The 25520-nt window shown below is 46.2% G+C and overlaps 2 protein-coding genes and 1 long non-coding RNA gene across 4 annotated transcripts in view; 2 read left to right on the top strand and 1 right to left on the bottom strand.

The window, feature by feature from the left end:
• LOC310694062 overlaps nucleotides 1-25520 on the top strand; it is a 243112-nt gene that overhangs the window by 212992 nt on the left and 4600 nt on the right. The gene's annotated exons all lie outside the window — the stretch shown is intronic.
• Nucleotides 55-16271, bottom strand: CHEK2 (checkpoint kinase 2). 2 transcript variants are annotated; one of them, XM_083476726.1, is made up of 14 exons: nucleotides 15836-16271; nucleotides 14631-14755; nucleotides 13940-14087; nucleotides 11647-11740; nucleotides 11236-11344; nucleotides 10389-10445; nucleotides 9333-9394; nucleotides 8617-8716; nucleotides 6842-6928; nucleotides 5078-5241; nucleotides 4570-4685; nucleotides 3303-3388; nucleotides 1465-1545; nucleotides 55-233 (listed from the first exon to the last, which is right to left on the bottom strand). In XM_083476726.1, the coding sequence occupies exons 1-14, from the start codon at nucleotides 16095-16097 to the stop codon at nucleotides 150-152; spliced, it is 1575 nt and encodes a 524-aa protein (XP_083332852.1). In that variant the 5' UTR covers nucleotides 16098-16271; the 3' UTR covers nucleotides 55-149. The 2 variants fall into 2 exon arrangements, with proteins under 2 accessions (XP_083332852.1, XP_083332853.1); XM_083476727.1 differs by having other exon boundaries at nucleotides 10389-10442; nucleotides 15836-16186.
• On the top strand, nucleotides 16308-25391 carry HSCB (HscB mitochondrial iron-sulfur cluster cochaperone). The gene is made up of 6 exons (XM_083476760.1): nucleotides 16308-16618; nucleotides 16717-16813; nucleotides 17137-17226; nucleotides 21792-21936; nucleotides 23474-23521; nucleotides 24973-25391. The coding sequence occupies exons 1-6, from the start codon at nucleotides 16356-16358 to the stop codon at nucleotides 25062-25064; spliced, it is 735 nt and encodes a 244-aa protein (XP_083332886.1). The 5' UTR covers nucleotides 16308-16355; the 3' UTR covers nucleotides 25065-25391.

The following is a 25520-nucleotide window of genomic DNA, read 5'->3' as shown; positions in this document are numbered from 1 at the left end:
GGGCAGGCACGGTATACACAGCGGGAGTTTTTCACAATTAACCAGGTCACGCTAGTCTTAGAAAGCTTTTTATTTACCAAAATATTCATGTACTACAATTTAAAAGAACTTCATAAACTTATAAAATTTTCTTTTTTAAAAAACAGCCCTTAAGAAGCCATCTTCACTTTTTGCACCTTGGAGGGACCAGCCTGCTCCTGCGAGTGGCGCCGTTTCCTCCTGCTGGTGGGTGGCTGAAAAAGAAAGGAGGAGGATTAACCTGTGGAACCACCTGCTGCAAGGCCATGGAAGGGTGCAGTAGCAGTGCTCCAGACACTCCCTGGTGCCTAAGAAAGCCCCTTGTATGACTGGAGAAAACATGGTTTGCTGTCCACAAGGCAAACCAGCAACCACGGATTGAAGTGGGTTTGCAAACCATGGATTGCTGCCAACTGTGGCTGGGCATGGGGCCTGAACCGGCACAACCCATCATTATAGGCACCACTCTGCCTCCAGAAGCAACTGCATTATCTAGAAGAGGAGGATCAAATGAAACAGAGAGAGAAAGCAGACCAGCCGCTCTGAAAGAGACACCGCTTATCAAATATTCCAAAATACAGTGGTGCCTCGCAAGACGAAATTAATTCGTTCCGCGAGTTTTTTCGTCTAGCGAATTTTTCGTCTTGCGAAGCACAGTGTCGGAAAAGTTTTGGAAAAGCTTCAAAAATCACCAAAGTCTTCAAAAACCTCAAAAAAGGCTACCACACCGCGTTCTATGAGTTGCTCCTCGAAGTCAAGTTGCAACTGTATTAACGGTGTTAAGAAAAAGGAAACAAACTTGCAAGACATTTTCATTTTTCGTCTTGCGAAGCAAGCCCATAGGGAAATTCGTCTTGCGAAGCAGCTCAAAAAACACAAAACTCTTTCGTCTAGCGAGTTTTTCGTCTTGCGAGGCATTCGTCTTGTGGGGCACCACTGTACTTGGAGGACGTTTAGCCTCAGTGAGAAGTCCATTCCCCACCCCCCTTGGAAAAGTTGCTTCAGTTTATTCCATCTCATATGTGGTGACCATTTTATGTTGCTGCCATAGAGATTTGGCTGGTTTTAGCATACGGTTGTAGGACTCTGTTCTACTTCTTGAAATGCCAATTGTATTTGTGCCTTCATGGGTAGTCAATGCACTCCTGTAATACAAAGCCATTATACTGCACTATTTTTGTTTGGGGCTACCACCCCCCTCACTTCATCTTCCCCCCACAAAGCCCTCCAGTGGTCTATCTACGGCTTCACCTGTCAAAACCCCCACCCAGAGCCTCTGGCCTCCTTACACCATCCAGCAGCGCTCCCAAATGCCTGTGCTTGCTTGAGCACAAGCCAGTGCTGAATTAAGTTATTTTCCCATTTTAAAAAAAGGAAAATCCCCCCAAATGTTTTCTAAAATCAATTCACGAGTTCTTCAAGCAACCCATCATGAGAAATAGATACCAAAGTTGAGGCCTCTGGTGCAGGCACCGGCTCCTGAGTTTGAGTGATTAACCGTTGAAAAGTGTGCTTCATATTTTCATCCTGTGGAGAATATGTATTTGCACATATATTTAAAATGAAATCATAGGGTGGCATAATTCTAGCAGTTGATTAACAGTGTGAAGCAGCCAAGAATGAGGCTGGGCCACAAGGCAGGCAATGGGAGGCAAGAATGGGGATGAAAGGGACGCAAGGAGCAGACTCCAGCCTCAGGCAGGCAGCATATTCTGGGGTACCTATTGGAGGGCATCAAATTGTCAGTTTATTAATAAATTCCTTCCCCACTACAGTGGGAGGAGTTATTTGGATTTTCTGCCTCAGACACTTTTCGGGTTGCAGACGGACCCCCAGAACCGGAGGGTCCACTATATTTCAGAGAGAGGGAAATATATCTGCAGGACTCAGCAAGCAGAAACCTAAACAAGCTGGAATGCGGTCTTTGGCCTTGGCCAAAGGTACAAGCCCCTGCCCCTAAGGGGGCCAGACACCCAACTCCCCTTCTCCATCCATTATCTAAGCCCCTGCCCCTAAGGGGGCCAGACACCCAACTCCCCTTCTCCATCCATTATCTAAGCCCCTGCCCCTAAGGGGGCCAGACACCCAACTCCCCTTCTCCATCCATTATCTTCACTGCCATGGTGTCCCTGTGAAGACTCCACACACTGACCATTTGCTGTCTTTCATTGACATACAAAAAGCTAAGAACTTGTCCCTCCATCAGCAGGTAAAGAGCTTTTCGCTCCAACAGGCTTTTGGGAACTGACTGCTTTTAGTGAAAGGGCTGGTGCCATGCTGGTTTTATTATAATTATTTGTATGCTTTAAATAGATTTCATTTATGTTTATTCTTTTAGAATCATAGAATCATAGAATCATAGAGTTGGAAGAGACCACAAGGGCCATCGAGTCCAACCCCCTGCCAAGCAGGAAACACCATCAGAGCACTCCTGACATATGGTTGTCAAGCCTCTGCTTAAAGACCTCCAAAGTAGGAGACTCCACCACACTCCTTGGCAGCAAATTCCACTGTCGAACAGCTCTTACTGTCAGGAAGTTCTTCCTAATGTTTAGGTGGAATCTTCTTTCTTGTAGTTTGGATCCATTGCTCCGTGTCCGCTTCTCTGGAGCAGCAGAAAACAACCTTTCTCCCTCCTCTATGTGACATCCTTTTATATATTTGAACATGGCTATCATATCACCCCTTAACCTCCTCTTCTCCAGGCTAAACATGCCCAGCTCCCTTAGCCGTTCCTCATAAGGCATCGTTTCCAGGCCTTTGACCATTTTGGTTGCCCTCCTCTGGACACGTTCCAGTTTGTCAGTGTCCTTTTAACTCTATTAATGTTTAAGTGCTTTTTTAATTATTGACTTTTCTAGGTTTGTAGCAATTATTGCTTTTATCTGTAAGCTGCCTTGGGTCCTGTCAAGGAAAAAGGTGGGGTAGAAATATATTCTTAAAAAATAACAGCTTGGAACCTGTATTTGTCCAATACAGACCATTCCATACACTAAAACTGTTGGAGGAGGTCATCCTGGCTGTCACAGCCTGTTCAGGTCTTATCATGCCACAATTTGAAGAAGGGACTTTTCAGTTGTGGCACCCAGCAAATGGAACCACCTCCACTTCAGAATAAGGGCTTTCAATGCTTGTTAAAGACCTGCCTGATATATGGCTGGTCTACTGTAGATTGTGATGCATTTTGTTATGAGGGGCTGCTGAGAAACATCTTCAACAAAACAAACAAACAAAATCATCCTGTCCTGTTCTACCTAGATAGGACAGCTCAGGTGAGCATATACCTGAAGCCAGGGATGTTCTAAAGCCTCTTCTATTTTAAGACGCTTCCGTGGATCCACCACTAGCAATTTCTGCACGAGGTCAAAGGCTGAAACAACAAAACAAAATGTGCTGTAGTTCAGCAATAACAGAATGAAACCCTCATGGCCCCTCTAGTCCAGCCTGCCACACCTGCTTCTCTGCTTGGAGAAAACATGTGTGGCCCCCACCTGTTCTGGCTCCCTCCCTGTCCTCCTCCTTTGCAAAGGAACAGCTGATACATAAACATTGTAGTTAGTACTCAATGTTTAAGTACCTTACCTATATTCAGAAGAGGCTCCTGCTGTCACAATTTCTAGTGTGGGTTCAGGCCAAAGAAACTCTACATTACTCAAACATAAGCTTCATTTAATTCCAAGGGGATTGCTCTGTGATAAGTATGTACAGGAACAAAGCCTGAATCGGTTAGTCTTACAGGGTCCAAAAAGGACTGTTAACAAGGGACCCCATAAATTTCCAAACCCATGGGAAAATATTGTTCCACTCCTACAGCTTACTCACTTCTACATCTTTTTGGAATGCAGAATACCATGGAGGGATATTAAGTGCACTAGGACCCAGAAGACCAGGGTTAAAATGATGCCCGGAGCCCTTGCCACAACCCCAAGCAAGAAAGGAAGGAAGTCTGGCTGCGGTAGCACCTGCCATTAACATCACCAGTCATGGCACAGTGGCTGAGGAGATGCAGATGCACTTAGTGCCAAGCCATAAGCCAGTTACCTTGTAAGATGCTATTCAGAACACACCTGTGTGGTTTTGCTGCCCTTGCTTCCTAAGTGGGAGAGGAAAAAGGTACCTCACCTCTTTCACCTGTTTGAGGGCCAGGAGGATGCTGTAAGTCTCCTTGGCTCCCTATTGGAAGCCACAGGTAGCCTTCAAGAGACAAGAAGTTCCTTTCAGCGCCATTGTTTAGCCAGGCTTCCCTCTGATGCAAGGAAGAAGCCCCCAGCAGTTCAGTTTGTGTCATTTGTTTGAGTCCCAGGCAACATGCCTTGCACTAATAGCATTGTAGAATTGGAAGGGATCTCGAAGGATATCCCTCCCAACCCCATGCAGTGCAGGAATCCTGCCCACAGCTGTCCCTGGATGGGCTGGAACTACCAACCTTCTGCTTGAGTCACAATGACGCTTAAGTCTTTTAGACAGCTCTCTCATTTAAACAATGCTGGTGCCTCTATGGTCAACAGACACACCTCTGTCCTGAGAAGCAGGGTCACACCAATGCCTTACCCTCCTCTGACACATGCTGCCATATTTCTGCACAGTAGTAGTATTCTCCCTGGGCGATCTGCTCCCTCAGAGACAGACGAGCATTTTTATCAGAGAAGGGTGGATATCCGGAGAGGCTAATCGAGACAAACAAGAAGAAAAACATGGCAGCCCTGCAGCCAAAAACCCACGAGGGGCAGAGGGGCAATGTCTGAAGTGGGAATTGGAGGCTCAACTCCACGGCGACAACAGCGCTTGGAAATGCAACCCTCACTCAGCCTTACAAGATTGTTACAAGATTAACAGGCAACTAAAGCTTCAGCCTACATGTGCAGAAGTCAAACTAACTTTAATGAGCTCACATCCAAGTAAGTCTTGCACAGAATTCAGCCTTAGTTCTCCATGGAAGGGCAAGAGACAAAAATTAAAAATAAAAAGTATTCAAGTCAATGTGTTCAAAATTTCACCCACAAACAGGTACACTTTATGGGAGGACACAAACCTTTGTCAGCCTTCCTGGGTTTCTTACCAAATAAAGAGAATGACTCCCAGACTCCAGCAGTCCACTGAGCGCCCATAACCTCCTGTCTCAGCAAAATTTTGAACTTCGGGAGCAAGATAGTCAGGTGTACCGCATAATGTTTTCATAAGGGATGTTTCTCCAAGAATTTTGGATTGACCAAAATCTGTTATCTTGTACAACAAGAAAAGTAACAAGAATAGATTGATCAAAACTTCAGAAGTCATTTAACCTGCTGCTTGCAATGAAGGTCTGCATGTGTCCCAAACCACCCTGCCTAGGTATGTAAAAAAACTGCTAGACAATAGTTTTGTCTCCGAAGCAAAACCTTGGAAGGCAAGATTTTGCATAGGGAGAGACAAAGAGGGCCTGGGAGACCAAGCAGAGTCACAAGGTCTTTCACAAACACACCCTGCACTCATGTATTAAATATTTCATTCCATGATAACTGAGTGGCATGCACTGGAACGCCATCGACATCAGAGTCTTGACTATGCTACCACTCAGTGGATTTGTAACTGGCTGACTGACCGAACCCAAAGGGTGCTCATCAATGGTTCCTCTTCATCCTGGAGAAGAGTGACTAGTGGGGTGCCACAGGGTTCTGTCTTGGGCCCGGTCTTATTCAACATCTTTATCAACGACTTGGATGATGGACTCAAGGGCATCCTGATCAAATTTGCAGATGACACCAAACTGGGAGGGGTGGCTAACACCCCAGAGGACAGGATCACACTTCAAAACGACCTTGACAGATTAGAGAACTGGGCAAAAACAAACAAGATGGATTTTAACAGGGAGAAATGTAAAGTATTGCACTTGGGCAAAAAAAATGAGAGGCACAAATACAAGATGGGTGACACCTGACTTGAGAGCAGTACATGTGAAAAGGATCTAGGAGTCTTGGTTGACCACAAACTTGACATGAGCCAACAGTGTAACGCGGCAGCTAAAAAAGCCAATGCAATTCTGGGCTGCATCAATAGGATTATAGCATCTAGATCAAGGGAAGTAATAGTGCCACTGTATTCTGCTCTGGTCAGACCTCACCTGGAGTACTGTGTCCAGTTCTGGGCACCACAGTTCAAGAAGGACACTGACAAACTGGAACGTGTCCAGAGGAGAGCAACCAAAATGGTCAAAGGTCTGGAAACGATGCCTTATGAGGAACGGCTAAGGGAGCTAGGCATGTTTAGCCTGGAGAAGAATCATAGAATCATAGAGTTGGAAGAGACCACAAGGGCCATCGAGTCCAACCCCCTGCCAAGCAGGAAACACCATCAGAGCACTCCTGACATATGGTTGTCAAGCCTCTGCTTAAAGAGGAGGTTAAGGGGTGATATGATAGCCATGTTCAAATATATAAAAGGATGTCACATAGAGGGAGAAAGGTTGTTTTCTGCTGCTCCAGAGAAGCGGACACGGAGCAATGGATCCAAACTACAAGAAAGAAGATTCCACCTAAACATTAGGAAGAACTTCCTGACAGTAAGAGCTGTTCGACAGTGGAATTTGCTGCCAAGGAGTGTGGTGGAGTCTCCTACTTTGGAGGTCTTTAAGCAGAGGCTTGACAACCATATGTCAGGAGTGCTCTGATGGTGTTTCCTGCTTGGCAGGGGGTTGGACTCGATGGCCCTTGTGGTCTCTTCCAACTCTATGATTCTATGATTCTATAGAGACCTGGGTCAAAGCATCTCGCAGAGCAACTTTGTTTAAAGCACGTGATGTGGGTTGAGGAGGGGAGGGCTGAATTCTTAGACAACTCCTGCTCACCTTTATAAGGCAATTTGCCTCAGGAGATGACAACAGCACATTCTCCAGTTTCAGGTCCCGGTGAATAATGCCTTTTTCATGAAGATACTTTGCACAGTGTCAAAAAGAGAAAGAATATTATGCAATTAACAGATTGTTGTGGCTCACACACCTTTGCAAGTGGCATCTCTGCTCCTTTTAGAGTACAATGTCCTGCCTTCCATGCCTAGTCAACCCCCTCACAGGCACAGCCACGAGCACTGCATAAACAAAAACAACTGACAACTCTCTGTGTGTGTGATCTATATTGCCCAGAGTGTAGCAGAACAATTCAACATAACAGGTCCACATTGCAAGTTCAATGCTTAGCGCTGATCTTGAAGGAAATAAATCTTGAACTCCCAATCTTGAATAGAAAAATCTGAAGAGGATTCCACAGTGGAAGCAACATCATGGGAAGGGTGTTTCCAGGACTAAGGTGAAACTATGAGGCTCCCTTCTTATTTTTGCTCTTGGATGCTGCATGTTGTTTATGTAATCTTCTTATGTTTATAGTACAGGGGTACCTTGTTTTGAGTCCGGGATCCGCTTGACGAAAGGGACGCTCAACAAAGCGCCGCTCTGCGCACATGCGTGGAGTGGTTTTATGCTTCTGTGTGTGCAGCAAACCCAAAAGTACCCGTTCCGGCACTTCCAGGTTTGTCACAGACATTCCATGAAATGGATGCTAAACCGGGCAGACTCAAAATGAGGTACCACTGTATTGAAATGTGGGGGCTTTGTACATTATTATAATTACTATTGTTTTGCTGTGCTACTGTTTTTGCTATGCTGTCTTGCTAACCTTTTAGTGTTCTTTAAGAATGTCAACAAGCTTATAGACGTGATCCAGCCGGCAAAGTGTACTTGGAATTTCACAAAGCTTTTCACAAAGGACCTCGTCCAAGACTCTGGTTGCTTTTAAACACCTGCTTTAACTGTCTCTTATTGATAATTGTATTTTTAAGTGCTTAAAGGTTTTATTATAATCAAGCAGTATATAAATTTTGTTAAATAATAATATAATAATATATAATATAATAATAATATAATATTATAATAATATAATATATAATAATATAATAAAAAAACTCTTGAGAAAGCTTAGCAGTCGTGGAATATGACAAAAGTCTCTCCTTCATGGAGAATAAGGTGAGCAATGGCTTCTAGCCCTGAAGGCCATGTTCCACCTCCACAGTCCAAGGCAGGCAGGAAGTGTGGCTCTTGTGCTGGGGTCATGCTTGGCTTCCCACAGGCATCTGGTTGACTTCTGTGAGAACAGGATGCTGGACTAGATGGTCCACCGGCCTGATCCAGCAAACTGCTCTTATCTTTTCTGTCACTGAGCTGTGGCACTTCCTCAGGGTGCAGAGATGTAATATCTTTCTGTGAATTCTCCAAGTGATGAAGAGAGGTACACTTCTGTTTAGAGACATTGCATGGTCTATGCAGTAAATGTTTCCATGTGCTACATCAGGGGCAGCTAACCTGTAGACTTCCAGGTTGGACTCCCACTTCCCATCATCCCTAGCCAGCCAATAGTCAGGGATGAGGGGAACTGCAATCCAGCAAGGTTAGTTAACCATATTCTGAAGCAGCTACACAACAGCCTTTGCTCATCAGAAGGTTTAACAAAAGAGGCTGTTGCATCCATGTGGTGCAACAAACAAAGCAGACTCCAGATTGTACCAGTGACTACAAGCCAAGCTCACCCTACATTACCGGGAGACAACCAGTTTTGCAGAGTTAAGGGGTACCTGCACAGCCAAAAGCATTTGATAGAAATAAAGTTTGCACGTTGCTTCACTCAGTCTTGCTGGGCGCAGAACCTTGTCAAATAGCTCTCCGCCTTCCATCCTGAAAGACAGAGCAGAGTAAACCCATGTTTGAAGGCAAAATAAAAATGGAAATGGTGTTCATAATGGAAAGTAGCAACTATTTTTCATCACTGGATACAAAATTCTTCAGTGTAGCATGCAAAGATCTAGAATTTGTTTTCCAAGACTAGCCAAACACTAGCAAGGAAGCCAAAGGGAGAGACAGTCTTTGTATGCTGAAATCTCTATGACCAAGGATATCTTCCAAAATGACAAGAAAAATTCTGAAGCAGCCTGGAGCCTAAGAGGCTTGTTTGTGATCAAGAACCTCCTTCATCAAGTGAGCACGGTTGACTCTGAGATGAGAACCTCTACACACAGAGATTGTTTTGAGCACTAAACATGGAACAGTCTGAACAACAGCTGAACGAGGAGGAAGAGGGCTGGTTCCCATAGAAATCCAGCCCCTGAGAAAGGCTGTCTAGATTGTCCATTCATTCCATCTCCTTAGCTTCTCTTTCCAGCAGTCATCACCTGAGTTTCTTCTTCTTTAATTATAGCCACACTGAACTGCTCATTTTAGACACTGCCACTCACAGACCTGAGGCACAAAACCGCTCCCTCCACCCCAAAGACCACAAAGAAGAATAACTTACAATTCCAAAACAATGTAAAAGTCTTCTCCTTCAAAGAAGTCTATTATCTTGATAAGGCAAGGCTGTAGCAAGGAAGGAAAGGAAAACATCCAAACATTTGCTAGGAAAAAGCCGCTCTCAGAGAAGGCAACACCCTCCAAAAGCAGCTCTTTTTTCCTGAAGCCAAAGAACAGCACAGAACTCTCAATTCAAAGGAAAATGCTTACAAATGTGAGGACAAAGGGCAAGAATGACATCTCCACCATAGGACCTAAATATACCGCCACACTCCACTGAGTAAAAAATAAGTGGGAACTGCATTAAACTGTTGCAGCATGGTATGTTGCTGTTCACCGTTCCAGCCTGCATTGCCCTCTCCCAAGGTACTTCAAATTAATTTACTTTTCCTCCCTGCCTTTCAACAGTCAGTCAGCCAGCACCATTCCCTGGCCTCAATTCCTCCCACATTTAAGCGATTTCCCCCCTAAGATTTTTGTTGTGCTTCTGAACACCTTTAGGTTCCTCTGAGGCTGAGCCCCACAATATTCTGCCTGTTGGGCACAGTGGATTCCATTTTGCAAACATCAGAATCTGCCCCGAGAGAATGGGCTTGCTAGTAGCATATGAAATAAATTAGAACCACTGTCAGGTCTTTAGTAGGGCTGGACAATATATCAATATATCATCCAAAACTAGTTCAAGTCCGTATCATGATATCAGTTTCATAATTTTTGACCTGGCAATATATTGCTAATCATGAGTGTGCGTGTGTGCCATGCAAAAATCACAATGTGGAAGCAACCATGAAGCCAGCCAATGCCTCTACATAGCTCCATCCTTATTTCAGACATTATGATATATCAGTATATTGCAATGTTTAGCTGGTGATATATCACTAAGTTGAAAACCAGCTCCATGCTTATTTCAGACACTGTAACATATCAAGATATCATGATGTTTAGCTGGCGATATATTGTGAAGTTGAAAACCAGATATCACCCAACCCCAGCCTTTAGTGAGAAGAAGAGGGGAGGTAAAAATAATTTTAAAAGCTGCCTGGTTTAAGGGCCCACTTACATGGTCAATCTTCTTCAGAATCTCCACTTCCGTTTCCACATTAAAAGGCTTGTCCTGCTTTTAGACAATGGAACATCAAAGCGTAAAGGTCACTTGCACAGCTTTAGTATGAGCCCATCTGCTTAGCTTGAGGGTGCTTGACGGTGCAAGAGGACAGCGAAACAGAAGGAAGCTCACACACTGACAGAACATCAAGCCTCCTGCCCTCAGTAAAAGTGCTGAAGACAGCCTGCATTGCTGCAGCAAAAAAAGCAGGAAAGCCAAACATAAGGCACTCGGCTCAGCTGGAAGAAGAGTCCTTGAAATTTCACAGAGTTGTAGAACCGCCTGATTTGTATCAGGGAGATTGTTTTGAGAGATAGAAAAGGAAACTAGGCCAGCCTTCCTCAACCTGGTGCCTTCTAGATGTTTTGGGTAAAGATGTCCATCAGCTAAAGGCAACACAGCCCTGCTGGCAGAGGCTGATGGGAATTGTAGTCTAAAACATCCACCCTGGGGGAGGCTGAACCAGTCAATACTTTTCTTGAAACAAAAGCTCACGTAGGCACAATCAGGTAACTTTACAAATTCCACTAGGGCCACAAACCTCAGCACACGCCACAAAAGTTCCACTGATTCTTCCATGCTATATGTTTAGGACTGAGGTGTGAGTCATTTAAGATTGTGAGTTTTCCACAATTTGTTTAGCACAAATAAATTTGCATATATCATCTTAATCAGCAGCAGTCAAAGCAAACAATGTTTAATCATCTACAGAGCACAGGTGACAACCTAAGATACTTTACAAATAATATTTCCCTCCATCAAAAATTCCCTGCCCAGAGGACAAAAACAAAGAGATACTTACATTCTCCGGCAAAACATCTGCCATAAACCTCCGTTTATTTATTATTTTTATGGCCACTTTCTTACAGGTGTCCCTTTCAAAGGCCAGCTTCACCTCTCCACAGGCACCACTAGCAGAAAAAGGAGCTACTTCAAGGTTAGGGTTCTAACATTTAGATGGTGAAACTGTGAAAGAAATGCTTGCAGTGCCCCAGATTTAAACAGAGATTCAGAGGACAGTCCTCTCCTCTCTCATCCCCTGATGTGGGAGCAAAAGGCTGAGGAGGCTGATTCACCTCCACTGAGGGCTACCACTGGAGCCTCACGGTGCCCACCCCCCCCCCGGCCCACAGGTGCAACTCTCAGTGGTCTTCCCTAAAGACAGCATTGCAGAAAACTTGTAAGATAGGCAGGCAGAAAGACTCTAACTTACGTGCCCAAGGTTTTTGATATGATATATTTGTCTGTGAGCTCCTTGGGATACTCCAGCTGATGATCACTTTCCATGAGGTCAGAGAATACAAATACTGGAAAGCGAGAGGAAGGAGAGGAGACCCCAGTCCAATAACTACTATTGCAAGGAAAACATACCACTTTCTTCCTGATCTCCAGTGCTCAGTGTTGTGGCCAAACATAATGGAAGAGATCAGAAGAACAATGTGTTTGTATATGTAACAATGCTAATAATGCTGACAGAATGAGATCCCTTTCCAAATTGCTTTGCTACACACCAGGAAAGCCTGCCTTCACTGCGGAAGGTGGAGGGCAATATGGGAACCCCATAAGCAAGACATGAGCACAACAACCCTCTTTGGGTCATGATCTCCAGCAGATATTATTACAGTGGTGCCCCGCAAGACGAAATTAATCCATTCCGCGAGTCTCTTCGTCTACCGGTTTTTTCGTCTTGCGAAGCAACCCTATTAGCGGCTTAGCGGGTTAGCGCTATTAGTGGTTTAGCGGCTATTAAAGGATCAGCGGATTAGCGGCTAAAAGGCTATTAGCGGCTTAGAAAAGGGGGGGGAGCGGGGGAAAATCGGAACACTTGCAAGACGTTTTCGTCTTGCAAAGCAAGCCCATAGGGGAAATCGTCTTGCGAAGCAGCTCAAAAACGGAAAACCCTTTCGTCTAGCGGGTTTTCCGTCTTGCGAGGCATTCGTCTTGCGGGGCACCACTGTATATTTGAGATAGTACAACCATTATGACTAAAAGCCATTGACAGCCCTGTCCTCAATGCATTTGCTTATTCCCCTTTTAAAACCAGCCAAGATAATCAACTGTTCCTTTGTATTGGAAGATATACTATGTGGCTGATTAGAGATATACCATATTATACATTTTCTAAATCAGCCAAATATAAGATTCAAGCATTACACGACTTAAATAGTTTTGAGCAACTACTCAACTCAACCAACCCACTGGGAAAGGGAATCTCTCCCAACTATAGAAAATCCTCACACATAATTTGACTAACCTTTTTTTTCTTATATGTGATAAGTGTACGCGGCGTTGCACTCAGTTGTCTCCCAGTTATCCCCTCCCCTATGTATTCTCATTTTATTTTTCTACTTGTATTTTTACATTCATCATTCTTACTGCATTTTGTATGTGCTTATGTCAATAACCATTCTGTATGAAAATGACAATACAGTAATAACAATAAAGTTTCTTATTGAATAAAAATTAAAATAAAATAAAATCCACACACAATTGCTACTCTTCCTCTCACTTCATTAAGACTAAAATGGGGAAAAGATTTTGAAGAAGAATTAGAGGAACAAATTTGGAATAAACTACCATGTGGATCTATCTCAATTAGAACTCAATAACATGCTTTTAAGATAGCAGATTGATGCTACATACAGCTAGATTATACAGAATTAATTATAACACATCCAACTTTTGCTGGTGGGAATGCAACTTACCTGGCTATCTAGTGCACATGTGGTGGTTCTGCCCAAAAAAAATTCCCTTGGGGAAAGTTTTTCAAACAATTAATCAAACAATGGGACAATCACTACTATAAGACCCCAAATTGGCCTTCCTATCTTATTTTACCCCTCAGTTTAAGAACATAACCAATAAAGACCTCATCCTCAATTTATTAACTGCAGCTAGATTAGTGATCACAAAAATATGGGAAAACTGCAAATGCAAATCTTTTTGAAGCCTGGATTTCGCAAATATGTGACATTGTGCTTATGGACAAATTAATTATGTCACAAAAGGAATATCAATAGGCAGGGACTGGACTTATGGAGAGACACTTTCATTGGATTGCCTTTATTAAAAGGTCTAAAACTACAACCATCACACGCTGTTTTTATTTCCTTTCTGTACTACTACTAAACTGCTTTCTTTGTATGAGTTTTTTTTCTTACTTGAAATTAAAAATCAGTTAGCAAAACAACCACCATCCAAGCTAGTGTCCATCCCTACATGTTGGGCTAACGAATTTCGTTGTCTACCTGTGCACTACTACACAACAGCTGCAAGTGCGTCACTCTGAACAGCAGCCACTGGGGAACAGGAGTGGAGGGAGATTATCACCCACAGAGAGCGAGGCGTTTCTTTTGATACAGACTGCCTCTTACATTACATTCAGGGTTAATTTTGACACTATTTCATCACGCTGTGTCACTATAAAACCATGAAGGTTGAAAACTGGATTACACTCACTACCCAAAATGCCCCCTGGAAGGCAGGGAGTTTGCAAGGAATCTTACCTTTGTTGTGGGGCAAGGAGAGCGAGATTTCAGCAACATTTGCCAAGGGAAGCTTCTTGCTCTTCCCAAGGAGCTTTCCATTGATGAAAGTCCCATTGGCACTTTGGTCTTCAATATAGGCCACGTGGCAGCTTCCGGGCCCTGGTTCCTTGGAGGAAGGACAGTGAGCTAGGAGAGTCCGCTTGGCAGGGTCTCCCTCACAGCAGAATCACAAGCGAGGAAATAGGAAGGGTTCCGATGGCCCTTGTGGTCTATTCCAACTCTATGATTCTATGATTCTATAGTGCTCTGATGGTGTTTCCTGCTTGGCAGGGGGTTGGACTCGATGGCCCTTGTGGTCTATTCCAACTCTATGATTCTATGATTCTATGGTGCTCTGATGGTGTTTCCTGCTTGGCAGGGGGTTGGACTCAATGGCCCTTGTGGTCTATTCCAACTCTATGATTCTATGATTCTATGGTGCTCTGATGGTGTTTCCTGCTTGGCAGGGGGTTGGACTCGATGGCCCTTGTGGTCTATTCCAACTCTATGATTCTATGATTGAAATTCTGCAGAAAGAGCCCCACATAAACCTTGCAAGCCAGAAGGACACACAACCCAGGCACACCCATTCACTGCCACCAGAAAACTTCCTCAAAGTGGAACTTGTTGCCCAGAGCAGAAAGCAAGAAGGAATCTCTGCAGTACTTACTCTGAAGATGCGGAAGTGCCTTTTGCTGTACTGTTTATAGAGCTCTGTCTCAGTCAGATTCAGCTTAGCAAAACTGTAGTCGCAACTTGGGTCTCTGCCAAACCAGTACTCATTTTTCACGCAGTCTAGGGTGGGGGGAAAGAAGAGCACAAAACCCAAGTAAGGAAACAGCATGTGGAAAACACACCTGCATCCTTTTGCGGGTCTGAGGAGAGCAAAGGAGGCTCAAGCATAGTAGGCATCTCCCCATCTGAATCAAAAAGCTTTGAGAAATTAAAACCTACCAGAGATTTATCTGACATGGGTTTGTAAACAAGCTCTCCTTTTACTTTTATTCACCAGAAGGGCAATTGCTTGCAGGCATCAAAGACCAGAACGGTATTAATAGAAGGAAAAGGTGATTCGCAGCAAAACCCCAGTCCCTGATAATGAGGAATCATCCAAAAAGAGACAAAGAAGGAAGCAAAACATATAGTGAACTGCTGAAAATAATGAACAGCAGTTCAAATATAGAGGAAGACCAGAATTGCTGCAGTTTGGCCAAGATTGTGAAACATGTAGATGAATTCCCGATACCTTTTCCTTCTAACACAAGGAAACGCCTTAGCGAGTAGCTGGGCTGGGAGCCCATTCCACTACTTGCCTTATTCCCGAGTGCTCATATAAAAGAAAAGGGTACAAGATCACATCCCAGCTGGACAAGCAATATCCCAGTTGGATCTGGTTCTTCTGGAACTCCACAGTGGAGGATGCTGGCTGCACTGAGTTTTCCCACCTGGTGCATAAGAACACCCTTCTTAGCAAAGGAACAGGCTCTCTGGCTGGCACGGGTGGATCTCCCTTGGATCTCCCTTAGAGCAAACGCACCTCTAGAACAGGCATAGGCAAACTCGGCCCTCCAGATGTTTTGGGACTACAACTCCCATCATCCCTAGCTAACAGGACCAGTGGTCAGGGAGTTGTAGTCCCAAAACATCTGGAGGGCCGAGTTTGCCTGTGCCGGCTCTTCCCTCCGCCCAGCTGTGATTCTGAAGAGGCAACAGCAGCGTATTTTCCATAGCCTTTTGCGGGTGCAGCACTATATGCTGTGATTTATTTAAGCAGAGGTTCCTCCCTCTGGTCTGACGCCCAGGGGAGCCGCTGCTGCTCCTGGCGGGCCACGACGGGGGCTGGAGCCGGTGGGAGAGGGCCGCCTGCTCACGCACCGCAGCTGGGGAAGCCCCTGGCCAGGCTGAAGAGGCGGCCCCAGGGCTGCGGCGAGGGCTCCTGCGGGCCGGGCTCCGGGTCCTCGGGGATGGGCGGCAGGTCCTGCGTGGGGAGCGTGTCCAGGGAGCTGAGGGTGCCGGAGCTGGACGACGACTGGCTGGCGCCCGGGGTGCCGCTGGAGCCGCTGGAGCCTTCCGCCGGCGGGCGAGGAGGCGGCGGCGGCGGCGGCTGGGAGTCGCTTCCGGGCTCCTCGTGGGACATGGCGGCTTCCCGGGAGACGGAGCTGCCGGCCGGCCGGCGCGGCAGAGCGAGGGGTGCGCCGCCCAGGGCCGCTTTCCTCCGGCCGAGGCCTTCTCCGCAGCGACTCTCCCGGCGAGGAGACGAGCCCACCCGGCGGCGCACCTGGCGGCTCCCTCCCGCCTTTTCGGCAGCCCCGCCCCGGAGGCCTACGTCACGGGCCTGAGCCAACCGCGGGCGAGCCGGCGCGCAGGGCCCGCCGGGAGTTGTAGTCCGGGCCGGATGAGGTGGGACGCGCTGAGCAGGAGGCTTCGCTGGGCGGCGGCGGCGGCGCCGCGACGCCTCCTCGACCCCCGGGCGCCCCCCTGGGCCGCCGCCGCCGCCTGGCCCTCGCCCTCCTCGTCCTCGCCGCCGTCTCCAGCGTCGTGCTGGAGCTGCGGCCTGGCTCTGCCGCCCGCCTCGCCGCCGCCGCGCTTCTTCTGCCCTTCGTGCCGGGCGCTGCAGCCCCCCGAGCCCCGCGCCGACCTCTTCCGCCTCCTGGGATGGTGCGTGGCCGGGCGGGCGGGCGGGCGAGGGCGCTGGGCCGGGCGGGGTCTCCCTCCGCGCCCCCGCCTCACTCTCTCTCTCTCTCCTTCGCCTGCAGCGAGCGCAGCTTCCAGGTGGACGTGGGCCTCGTCCAGCAGCGCTTCCGGAGCCTGCAGCGAGCGCTGCACCCCGACTTCTTCAGCCGGAGACCTCAGGTCAGGCGGGCAGGCCGCCCCTCGCCCACCCACCCCGGGGGGGGCCCTCGCAGACGTCCTAGAAAGACCCCCCATGGCTATTTAGGGAGGGGGCGTCCCTCCGCTCTCATATGCAAGGCCTCGGCCGGGTGCCTCCTTCCCTTCTGCCACCCTCTCTTGTCATGGGAGGGAGCAGATCCGTAAAGGCATTATACCTCTTGTGCAAGCGAGTCAGAGTAAAGTTAAAGTGTAAGGTAAACACAGTGGTTTGGGTTCGCTGTGCTTTTCTCCCAGTGTTGGCTCAGGAGTACTGGTGAGCTGATCTCCCAATGCTCTTTCAACAGGCGGAGCAGAATTTTTCCAAGCAACACTCTTCTCTGGCTAACAAAGCCTACCGGACGCTCCTGAGCCCCCTGAGCCGTGGGCTGTACCTGGTAAGATACCTGCTGTGTGTTAGGATATTTCCGTTCCACCTTAAAAGGGAGCAGGCTGTGAGTCACAGAGTCTGCGTATTTCCTGTTTATGTTTCCTATTGCTTTCGTTTTCGTTATGAGAAGATGTTTGGTAAGAAACCCAACATCAAGCACATGAGAATCTTTGGTTCTGACATGTGGGTACACACCCCACAGAGCAACAAGCTTGGGAAGCATGGGGCACATGGTTTGTTCATGGGGTACGAAAAAGGTGCATACAGGGTCCATTAAGTTCACAAAGAGTGTTGAATACAATCCTAAGTGGGGGGGGAAATGTGGGAATTTTCCAGAGTTACCCAGAGGAGGATGAAGGTGATGTGAAGAAAGCAGATAATGTTGAGGAAGCTGAGGATGATGATGATGATCAGAGTTCAGATTCCAGTTCAGTGGGCGGCGCTGCTGCTGGTGTCATTGACAGTGATGACACAGCAGACTACAAGAGCGCAAAGGCCTCAGTCAGACCATCTGATGCGTCTGACAATGAACTGGAAGAACCACTGTTCACCATCGGTCACTTTTCTCCTAAGAAAGAGGAGATGAGTCCAGAAGACTTGCGTCTAGTACGCAGATCTGAGAGAGCCACGAAAGGCAGACCTCCAAAGAGATTTGCTGATGAGTTTGCTAAGACGGCAACTGCTGTTCTTAGTAGCTCAGAGAAGGTGTGGGAACCTTCAAGCTTCAAAGAGGTTCAGGAGTTAACCTCTAAAGATGCTGAGCCTTGGCTTAATGCCATGAAGGCTGAAGTTGATTCCTTGAACAGGAACCAAACTTGGGAACTGGTACCAGTAGTCCCAGGAATGAGACTGGTTGGCAGCAAATGGGTCTTCAAGGCCAAGACAGACCAGAATGGCAAGGTAGTCAGACACAAAGCCAGATTGGTTGCCAGAGGTTTTTCACAGGTACCAGGACAGGATTACCACGAGACCTACTCCCCCACAGTCAAATATGAGAGCATTCGGCTGATGCTCAAGATTGCTGCGGAAGAGATACTGCATGTTTCCCATCATGACATTAATACAGCTTTTTTGTACGGGATTTTGGGGGAGGAGCATTTTATGCTTCCACCTGATGGAATGCAGATACAGAAGGGAATGGTCTGTAAACTGCGGAAATCCTTATATGGTCTCAAGCAGAGTGCCAGGTGTTGGAACACAAAACTCACTGAGACGTTGCTTTCTCTAGGTTTTCACCAGGGTAAAGCTGATCCATGTGTGTTTGTCAAGGAGGAGGGGCAAAACAAACTGTGTTGTTTATGTTTTGTTGATGATCTTCTGATGTTTTGGAAGAATCAGGCTTTTTATCAAAGCACCCTAGCTCAGCTGAAGGAGCACTTTGACATGAAGGATCTTGGTGAGGTATCCAACTATCTTTCTCTGCAGGTGGAGAGGGACCAAGCAGGTAATTTTCTGGTACACCAAACACAGAAAATTGCTGATGTTTTAACCAGGTTGAATTTGGTTGATGCAAACCCAGCAGACACACCGATGGTGACAGGTTACCAGGTAGACAGTACTGCTGAAACATTTTCTTACACTACGCTGTACAGATGCATTCTAGGCAAGTTGAATTTCATTGCTAGATGCTCAAGACCTGACATAGCTGTAAGCTGTAACCTGCTTAGCAGACATGCCAACAATCCTACTGTTCAGGATTGGAAAGCTCTGAAGCGCATAGCCCGCTATTTGATTCCTGCTGATCTGTTGTCTAGGTTGTTAACAGAGAACAACTTAAGGTTTACGTACAAAGGTTGCAATTGGGTTACACGGAGAGGGGGGAGGATGTTAGGATATTTCCGTTCCACCTTAAAAGGGAGCAGGCTGTGAGTCACAGAGTCTGCGTATTTCCTGTTCACAGGATGTTTATGTTTCCTATTGCTTTCGTTTTCTCTCTGTGTCGGAGACACTGATGCAGGCAGTCATGTCTTTCTTTACTCTGATCAACGCTGAATAAAACTTGTAAATAATGCTCTCCTGAGTGCGAATTTTGCTGTGCATTATCTGCTGATAGAGTGTGCATGAGCTCTGGAATGTGGCAAGATATTTTCTAGAAACTCATGTCGCTAATTGCTGATACTGCGTGCCTACGGGAGATCGATGGATCGTCCGGCAGACGGCTTGGGGCCATGATGGACTTTGTCTCCCTGGCAGTATCCCAACACTGAGTTCCACAGGATGACACACTCACACGTGGCCAAAGTGCCTCACACCACCCATGTGAGAAGCAAAGCCCTGCTGGCTCAGGTCAAAGGCCAATCAAAGCTGGGCATGTTTAGCCTGGAGAAGAGGAGGTTAAGGGGCGATATGATAGCCATATTCAAATATATAAAAGGATGTCACATAGAGGAGGGAGAAAGGTTGTTTTCTGCTGCTCCAGAGAAGCGGACACGGAGCAATGGATCCAAACTACAAGAAAGAAGATTCCACCTAAACATTAGGAAGAACTTCCTGACAGTAAGAGCTGTTTGACAGTGGAAGTTGCTGCCAAGGAGTGTGGTGGAGTCTCCTTTTTTGGAGGTCTTTAAGCAGAGGCTTGACAACCATATGTCAGGAGTGCTCTGATGGTGTTTCCTGCTTGGCAGGAGGTTGGACTCGATGGCCCTTGTGGCCTCTTCCAACTCTATGATTCTATGAAGCAAAGGGGAGAATGCAGACCCCTAGCTACAGATGAAGCCTCCAGAGGGATTCCATTGAGTCTCCCAGCCTGTGTGTTTGTGTACACAAATGCACATGGGGGATGCCAAGTGGGGTCTTTGACCCAGGTGAAATAAAGCCTAGTTTGGCCCCTGGACAAGGACAGGCTGGGAGGGAGATGATAAGGACAGTTTAGAAAAGAAGAGGATGTTGGTTGACAGTAAGCTGCTTCATTAAAGAAAGACTAAGGAGGGACGTGTCCCTCCTGCCGCCACTTCTCATTACGTATCATCTCCCAAAAACCTTTAGCTGCTTTGCATGTTCACCACATATGATAAAATGTACCTTCTGTTTCTTGACAGAAGGTACCTGATTCTGACTTATACATATTTGCTAACTTAGTGCCAGATACCTTCTATAAATCATTTTCACATATTTCAAAGCATAACATACTGTAAATTTCAAACCAGTTTTCCAGTTTTTCCAGAGGCTCAATTCTGTATTATGTCCTACATCCCTTGCCCAATGAATCATAGCAGATTTTACCAAGTCATCATTTGTTTCCCATTATAACAAACTCTTATGCATCCTAGAAATTAATTTTCCTCTATTTTCTACTGGTTCCCTTTCAGATCTGGAACTTTGGTCCATAAATCCACACTGCTTATCTTACTTAAACACTTCGTTCAGTAGGCGGGTAATGTAGCCAGTCCATCACCTGGTTTCTGATGTCTTCTAGTTTCTTCAATTTTACCTCTTGATCTAAAATGTCCAAAAGGTCTCTGTATGTTGTCCACTGTTGACCCATATTCAGTCTTTTCAGTGAGATTGCTTCCATAGGCAAGAGCCACAAGGGTGTTTTCCTTTCTAGCAGATTTTTATGTGTCCTCCATACCCTATATAAATTCTTCCTAATTGCATGGTTCAAAAAGTTCTTAAAAATTTTAGCTTTACCATACCAAAAGCATACATGCCAACCAAATTTAATATTGTACCCCTCCAAATTTAACTGAATATTGTTCAACAGTATCCAAGTTTTTAACCAACATAAACAAGCAGTGTCATAATATAAAGTAAGTTTGGCAGCGAGAACCCACCTCTTTCTTTAGCTTCTATCAGAATTTTATACTTTATTCTCAGTTTCTTCCCCTGCTAGACAAATCTAGAAATTTCCCTTTGCCATTCTTTGAAGCAGCCTGTATTATTAATTACTAGAGCAGTTTGAAATAAAAGTAGCACTTAAGCTAAAGCATTCATTTTTATGGATGATTTCTTCACAAGTTGGTACTTTTTCTTGACTTCCCAGCCTTCTATAAATCACACTCCTGAGGCTCCTCTATTAGTATGACAGACCAGGGGATCACCACACCCCTCCTGACTGGTTTGGGATTAGTTGTCTCCAGAAGATCTATCCCCTTCTTGCTGAACTGAAACCTAAGTGGAGTGTTCCCTCACAACTCCACTTTTCCTTTCTCAAATTCAGCTTCCCAGTTCTCATTTGTCTGTATACTCCACTGTCTTTAAATCTGACACTCAGTTCAAAGACTCATTTCTCTGGCTGTAGATCTTTCCCTTAGGGTGGATGTTACACAAACAGCCAAAAGGTTATCCACCTATCCAGCTGAGCGCCAAGAATACCAACTCTCGATTCCTTTTCTTTTTCCCTCCCAAAGTGCTGAACCCACCCTCCTCAGGCTAGCTGTACCTGCAGCCAACCAGAGTGAATCTCCAGCCCAGCAGTGGCATTGCATCTCCATGCTCCAGTCTACCTCAGCTTTCCATAGGAAGTAGCTACTGCCTTTTGCATCAACAGGTGCTGATCAATTCTCATGGTTCACAGGCTGCCTTCAGAGTGAAGTGAGGAAATTCTTAAAAGCCATTATCATTCTTTTCTAGCTGGAGTTGAATGGAGTAGAGCTGGAGAAAGGAACAGACACTGAGGCAGACCCTGAGTTTCTCTCAGAAATCATGGAAATTAACGAGAAGCTGTCAGATGCAAACAGCGATGCTAAAATAGAAGAGATGGAAAACTTTATTGCAGGTAAGATGGAGAATTGTGCCTGAAGAGGTGTCTATGCTGTCTTTCAGTGGGGTGAGGGGTGGGAATCTATCAAGGAGTGAAAGCACAGTAATGAAAACCTCCACAGAACAACATGAAGCAGTATTTAGAATTATAAAGCCACCTCAAAGGTCACCCTGTTGATGAAAAAACACACGACTCCTGTCTCTCTGCTTCAAATCCTAACAAATGAGCTTTTTTTGAATTTAGGTTCCCCTGTGGGTGTTCATTTGCATCTTAACTCTTTCTTCCTTTCCTCAGTTTAAGTGTCCCACTCACAGAAGCTGCTGCTATTACTTCTGGGCAGGCCGCTTGGGCACAACAGGTGCTATATCTGTCATTTCCCCACGCCCCCTTGATAGGATTGAGAGTTTCTGAGGGTTGGGAGTGTAGATTGGGGAAAGTTCCTGATCTTGACGTTCAATACAGCTGTGTGAGGATGCATTAGCTGATCTTCATTGAAGTGTAAAAACGGATCAGTACATAACTATGGGCATCAATAATGCAAAGCCTTGTTCTTAACCACTCAGTGTGCAATCCAGTGCATCTGAACTCTGAAGTCAGTCCCATTCAGTTACATTCTAGTTTGAGTGTCCATGTCTAAATAATTCTAGCCAGCTGTGTTGAAGGAGCACAATAAAGGTAAAGGGACCCCTGACCTTTAGGTCCAGTCATGACCGACTCTGGGGTTGCGGCGCTCATCTCACTTTATTGGCCGAGGGAGCCAGCGTACAGCTTCCGGGTCATGTGGCCAGCAGGACTAAGCCGCTTCTGGAGAACCAGAGCAGGGCACGGAAACGCCCTTTACCTTCCCACCAGAGCGGTACCTATTTATCTACTTGCACTTTTTGTGCTTTCGAACTGCTAGGTGGGCAGAAGCAGGGACCAAGCAACGGAAGCTCACCCCGTCGTGGGGATTCGAACCGCCGACCTTCTGATCAGCAAGTCCTAGGCTCTGTGGTTTAACCCACAGCGCCACCCACGTCCCTAAGAAGCACAATACCAGTACCCAATTCTATGCAGAAACTATAGCAAGTGGCTTACGGTGTCGTTTCTAGAAAGACTAAAAGCTCAGATTTGCAATATATTTTCCACTGGAGCCCAAGCAATTTCCCCTTTGTCAAGGGCAAGTACAACAAGGAAGAACTGAAGGGGGGGGGGTTGTGCTGTGCTTGACATGGAGTGAGCTCAGTCACAGATGAGATGAATCAGAGAGCACTTTCTCATTTCTAGAGACATTTTGGAAAAATCCCTTTGTGGGTGTGGCTAGACTTTCAATAAGACATCTGCTGCTTCCTGACTCAATAGAGCATTCTTCCAAGACAACATGGTTCATAGGTGGGCATGATGGGAATTATAATCCAGAACAGTAAGGACAATGGGCCCGGAAGGCTGCTTTAACATTTGCCCTCCTAAGGACAGTATCCATGGTCATGACATCTCATGAACAGGGGTGAAGGCACATGTAGATAACAGCTTTGTCTTAAATGAAATCAATGCCCTCTTCTTTCCCTTCCAGCTAAACAAGAGGAGCTGATTAAGGATGTGAGCAGAGCGTTTGAACATGGTAGGAGTATTTCCTTCCTACTTTCTTTGGGGTGTGACCTGCTTGCAAATGACCTCTTGTGCTCCCAGCTGCATGTGGCACGTGCCATCCACATGGCTTACAGGGCTGAGTGCTCATCAAAAGCCATTCTGGATTGTAAGGACTTGCTTAAAGCCTACCTTTCAAGGAAAGCTGAGCTGTTCAGAAATAGAATGCATTTACTGGTTTTATTGAGGCTCATTTCTCTACAGACATTGATCTTAAGGCACACAATGGTTAGTCCTGTTAGGAGATATTAGTACTAAGTTCTGCAGGATGGCCCAGCAGCAGAGCAGCCTACTTTCTTGAAGTCACTTGACTGACATATTGCAAAAACCTGCTGTTCTTTAGGTTCCTGAATGCCAGGAGTGTGCTGATTCTGATGGTGTAGCCATTTCTCAGTGCTGGGAGCAAAGTTCCCACTGGATCAAGGGAAGTAATAGTGCCACTGTATTCTGCTCTGGTCAGACCTCACCTGGAGTACTGTGTCCAGTTCTGGGCACCACAATTCAAGAAGGACACTGACAAACTGGAACGTGTCCAGAGGAGGGCAACCAAAATGGTCAAAGGCCTGGAAACGATGCCTTATGAGGAACGGCTAAGGGAGCTGGGCATGTGTAGCCTGGAGAAGAGGAGGTTAAGGGGTGATATGATAGCCATGTTCAAATATATAAAAGGATGTCACATAGAGGAGGGAGAAAGGTTGTTTTCTGCTGCTCCAGAGAAGCGGACACGGAGCAATGGATCCAAACTACAAGAAAGAAGATTCCACCTAAACATTAGGAAGAACTTCCTGACAGTAAGAGCTGTTTGACAGTGGAATTTGCTGCCAAGGAGTGTGGTGGAGTCTCCTACTTTGGAGGTCTTTAAGCAGAGGCTTGACAACCATATGTCAGGAGTGCTCTGATGGTGTTTCCTGCTTGGCAGGGGGTTCGACTCGATGGCCCTTGTGGTCTCTTCCAACTCTATGATTCTGTGATTCTGTGAGTACTGTCAGGGAACTGCCATCGGAAGGAAGGGAGGTGGAAGGGCTCACGCAGGTTGGGAGAGACTCAGCAGCTGAAGAGGGAACCAGCAGGGGGAGAGGAGGTGAGCCGAGGGGAAGTGAGCAGGAGGGATGGCTCAGAGACACTTCCAGCGAAAACAGTGGGGAGGTTTCAGGACCTCCTGTAGGGACACCCACTCCTTGCCGGAAACTGTCACGCAGAGAGTCCAGAAGACGTGTTTCCGTTAAGGAGCTTTTATGTTGGAAGAGATTCCGAAAGCAACCACTGTCGGAATCTGCCAGCGACTGACGGAGCCATGCTTAAGGGGCTCCGTTACAGACAGAGGTTTGCGGACTTAACCAAACTCTGAGGGACTTGGATTTTACGCACAAGCAGCTCATCATCCCATCACAAGTACAAATTTGCTTTTTCTTTGTTTAATTGCAGATGATCTTCAAGAAGCCAAAAAATATCTAGCCAAAATGAAATATTTTGCAAACCTAGAAGAAAAGCTGAAGAAGAAGAAAATCCCTTCCTGACCTCACAGTATTTCCTAGGATGAGTGGTTCCCATCTGAATGTTTGATAGGCAACTCAAAGCAATGAGGCCACGGTGCAGTGCATTCTTTGGCATGACATGGAAGAGAATGGGCATGATACCTGCTCCTCAACCTGTGGAAAACATCTCACTGCTCCATTGTCAAGATGCTCTCCGATAAACACTTGAGTGCAGAGACCCTGCTTTGGATGAGGCCATACTTAGGAACTGCCTAATTTAGCCCTGCTTATGTCTGGGAAATGCATGTTATGTGTTGTTTTGAGCTCCCAAGCTTATAAATCAAAATAAATGTGTGGCCTCTGGATACACTTCAGTTTAGAATTTTAAAGAAATGAGGTTAGGCTAGATGGTGACATGCTGTCTTGATCTGGTGAGGGCTGAGTTGGTCTAAGACTGTTCTGTGAAATGCAGCACAGGGAAAGACAGGGAGTGATACA

This window comes from Podarcis liolepis (genome assembly GCF_965112155.1).
Source record: "Podarcis liolepis genome assembly, chromosome: 15".
In the NCBI taxonomy this organism is placed as follows: Eukaryota; Metazoa; Chordata; class Lepidosauria; order Squamata; family Lacertidae; genus Podarcis; species Podarcis liolepis.
This window is presented reverse-complemented; position numbering and strand designations above follow the sequence as displayed.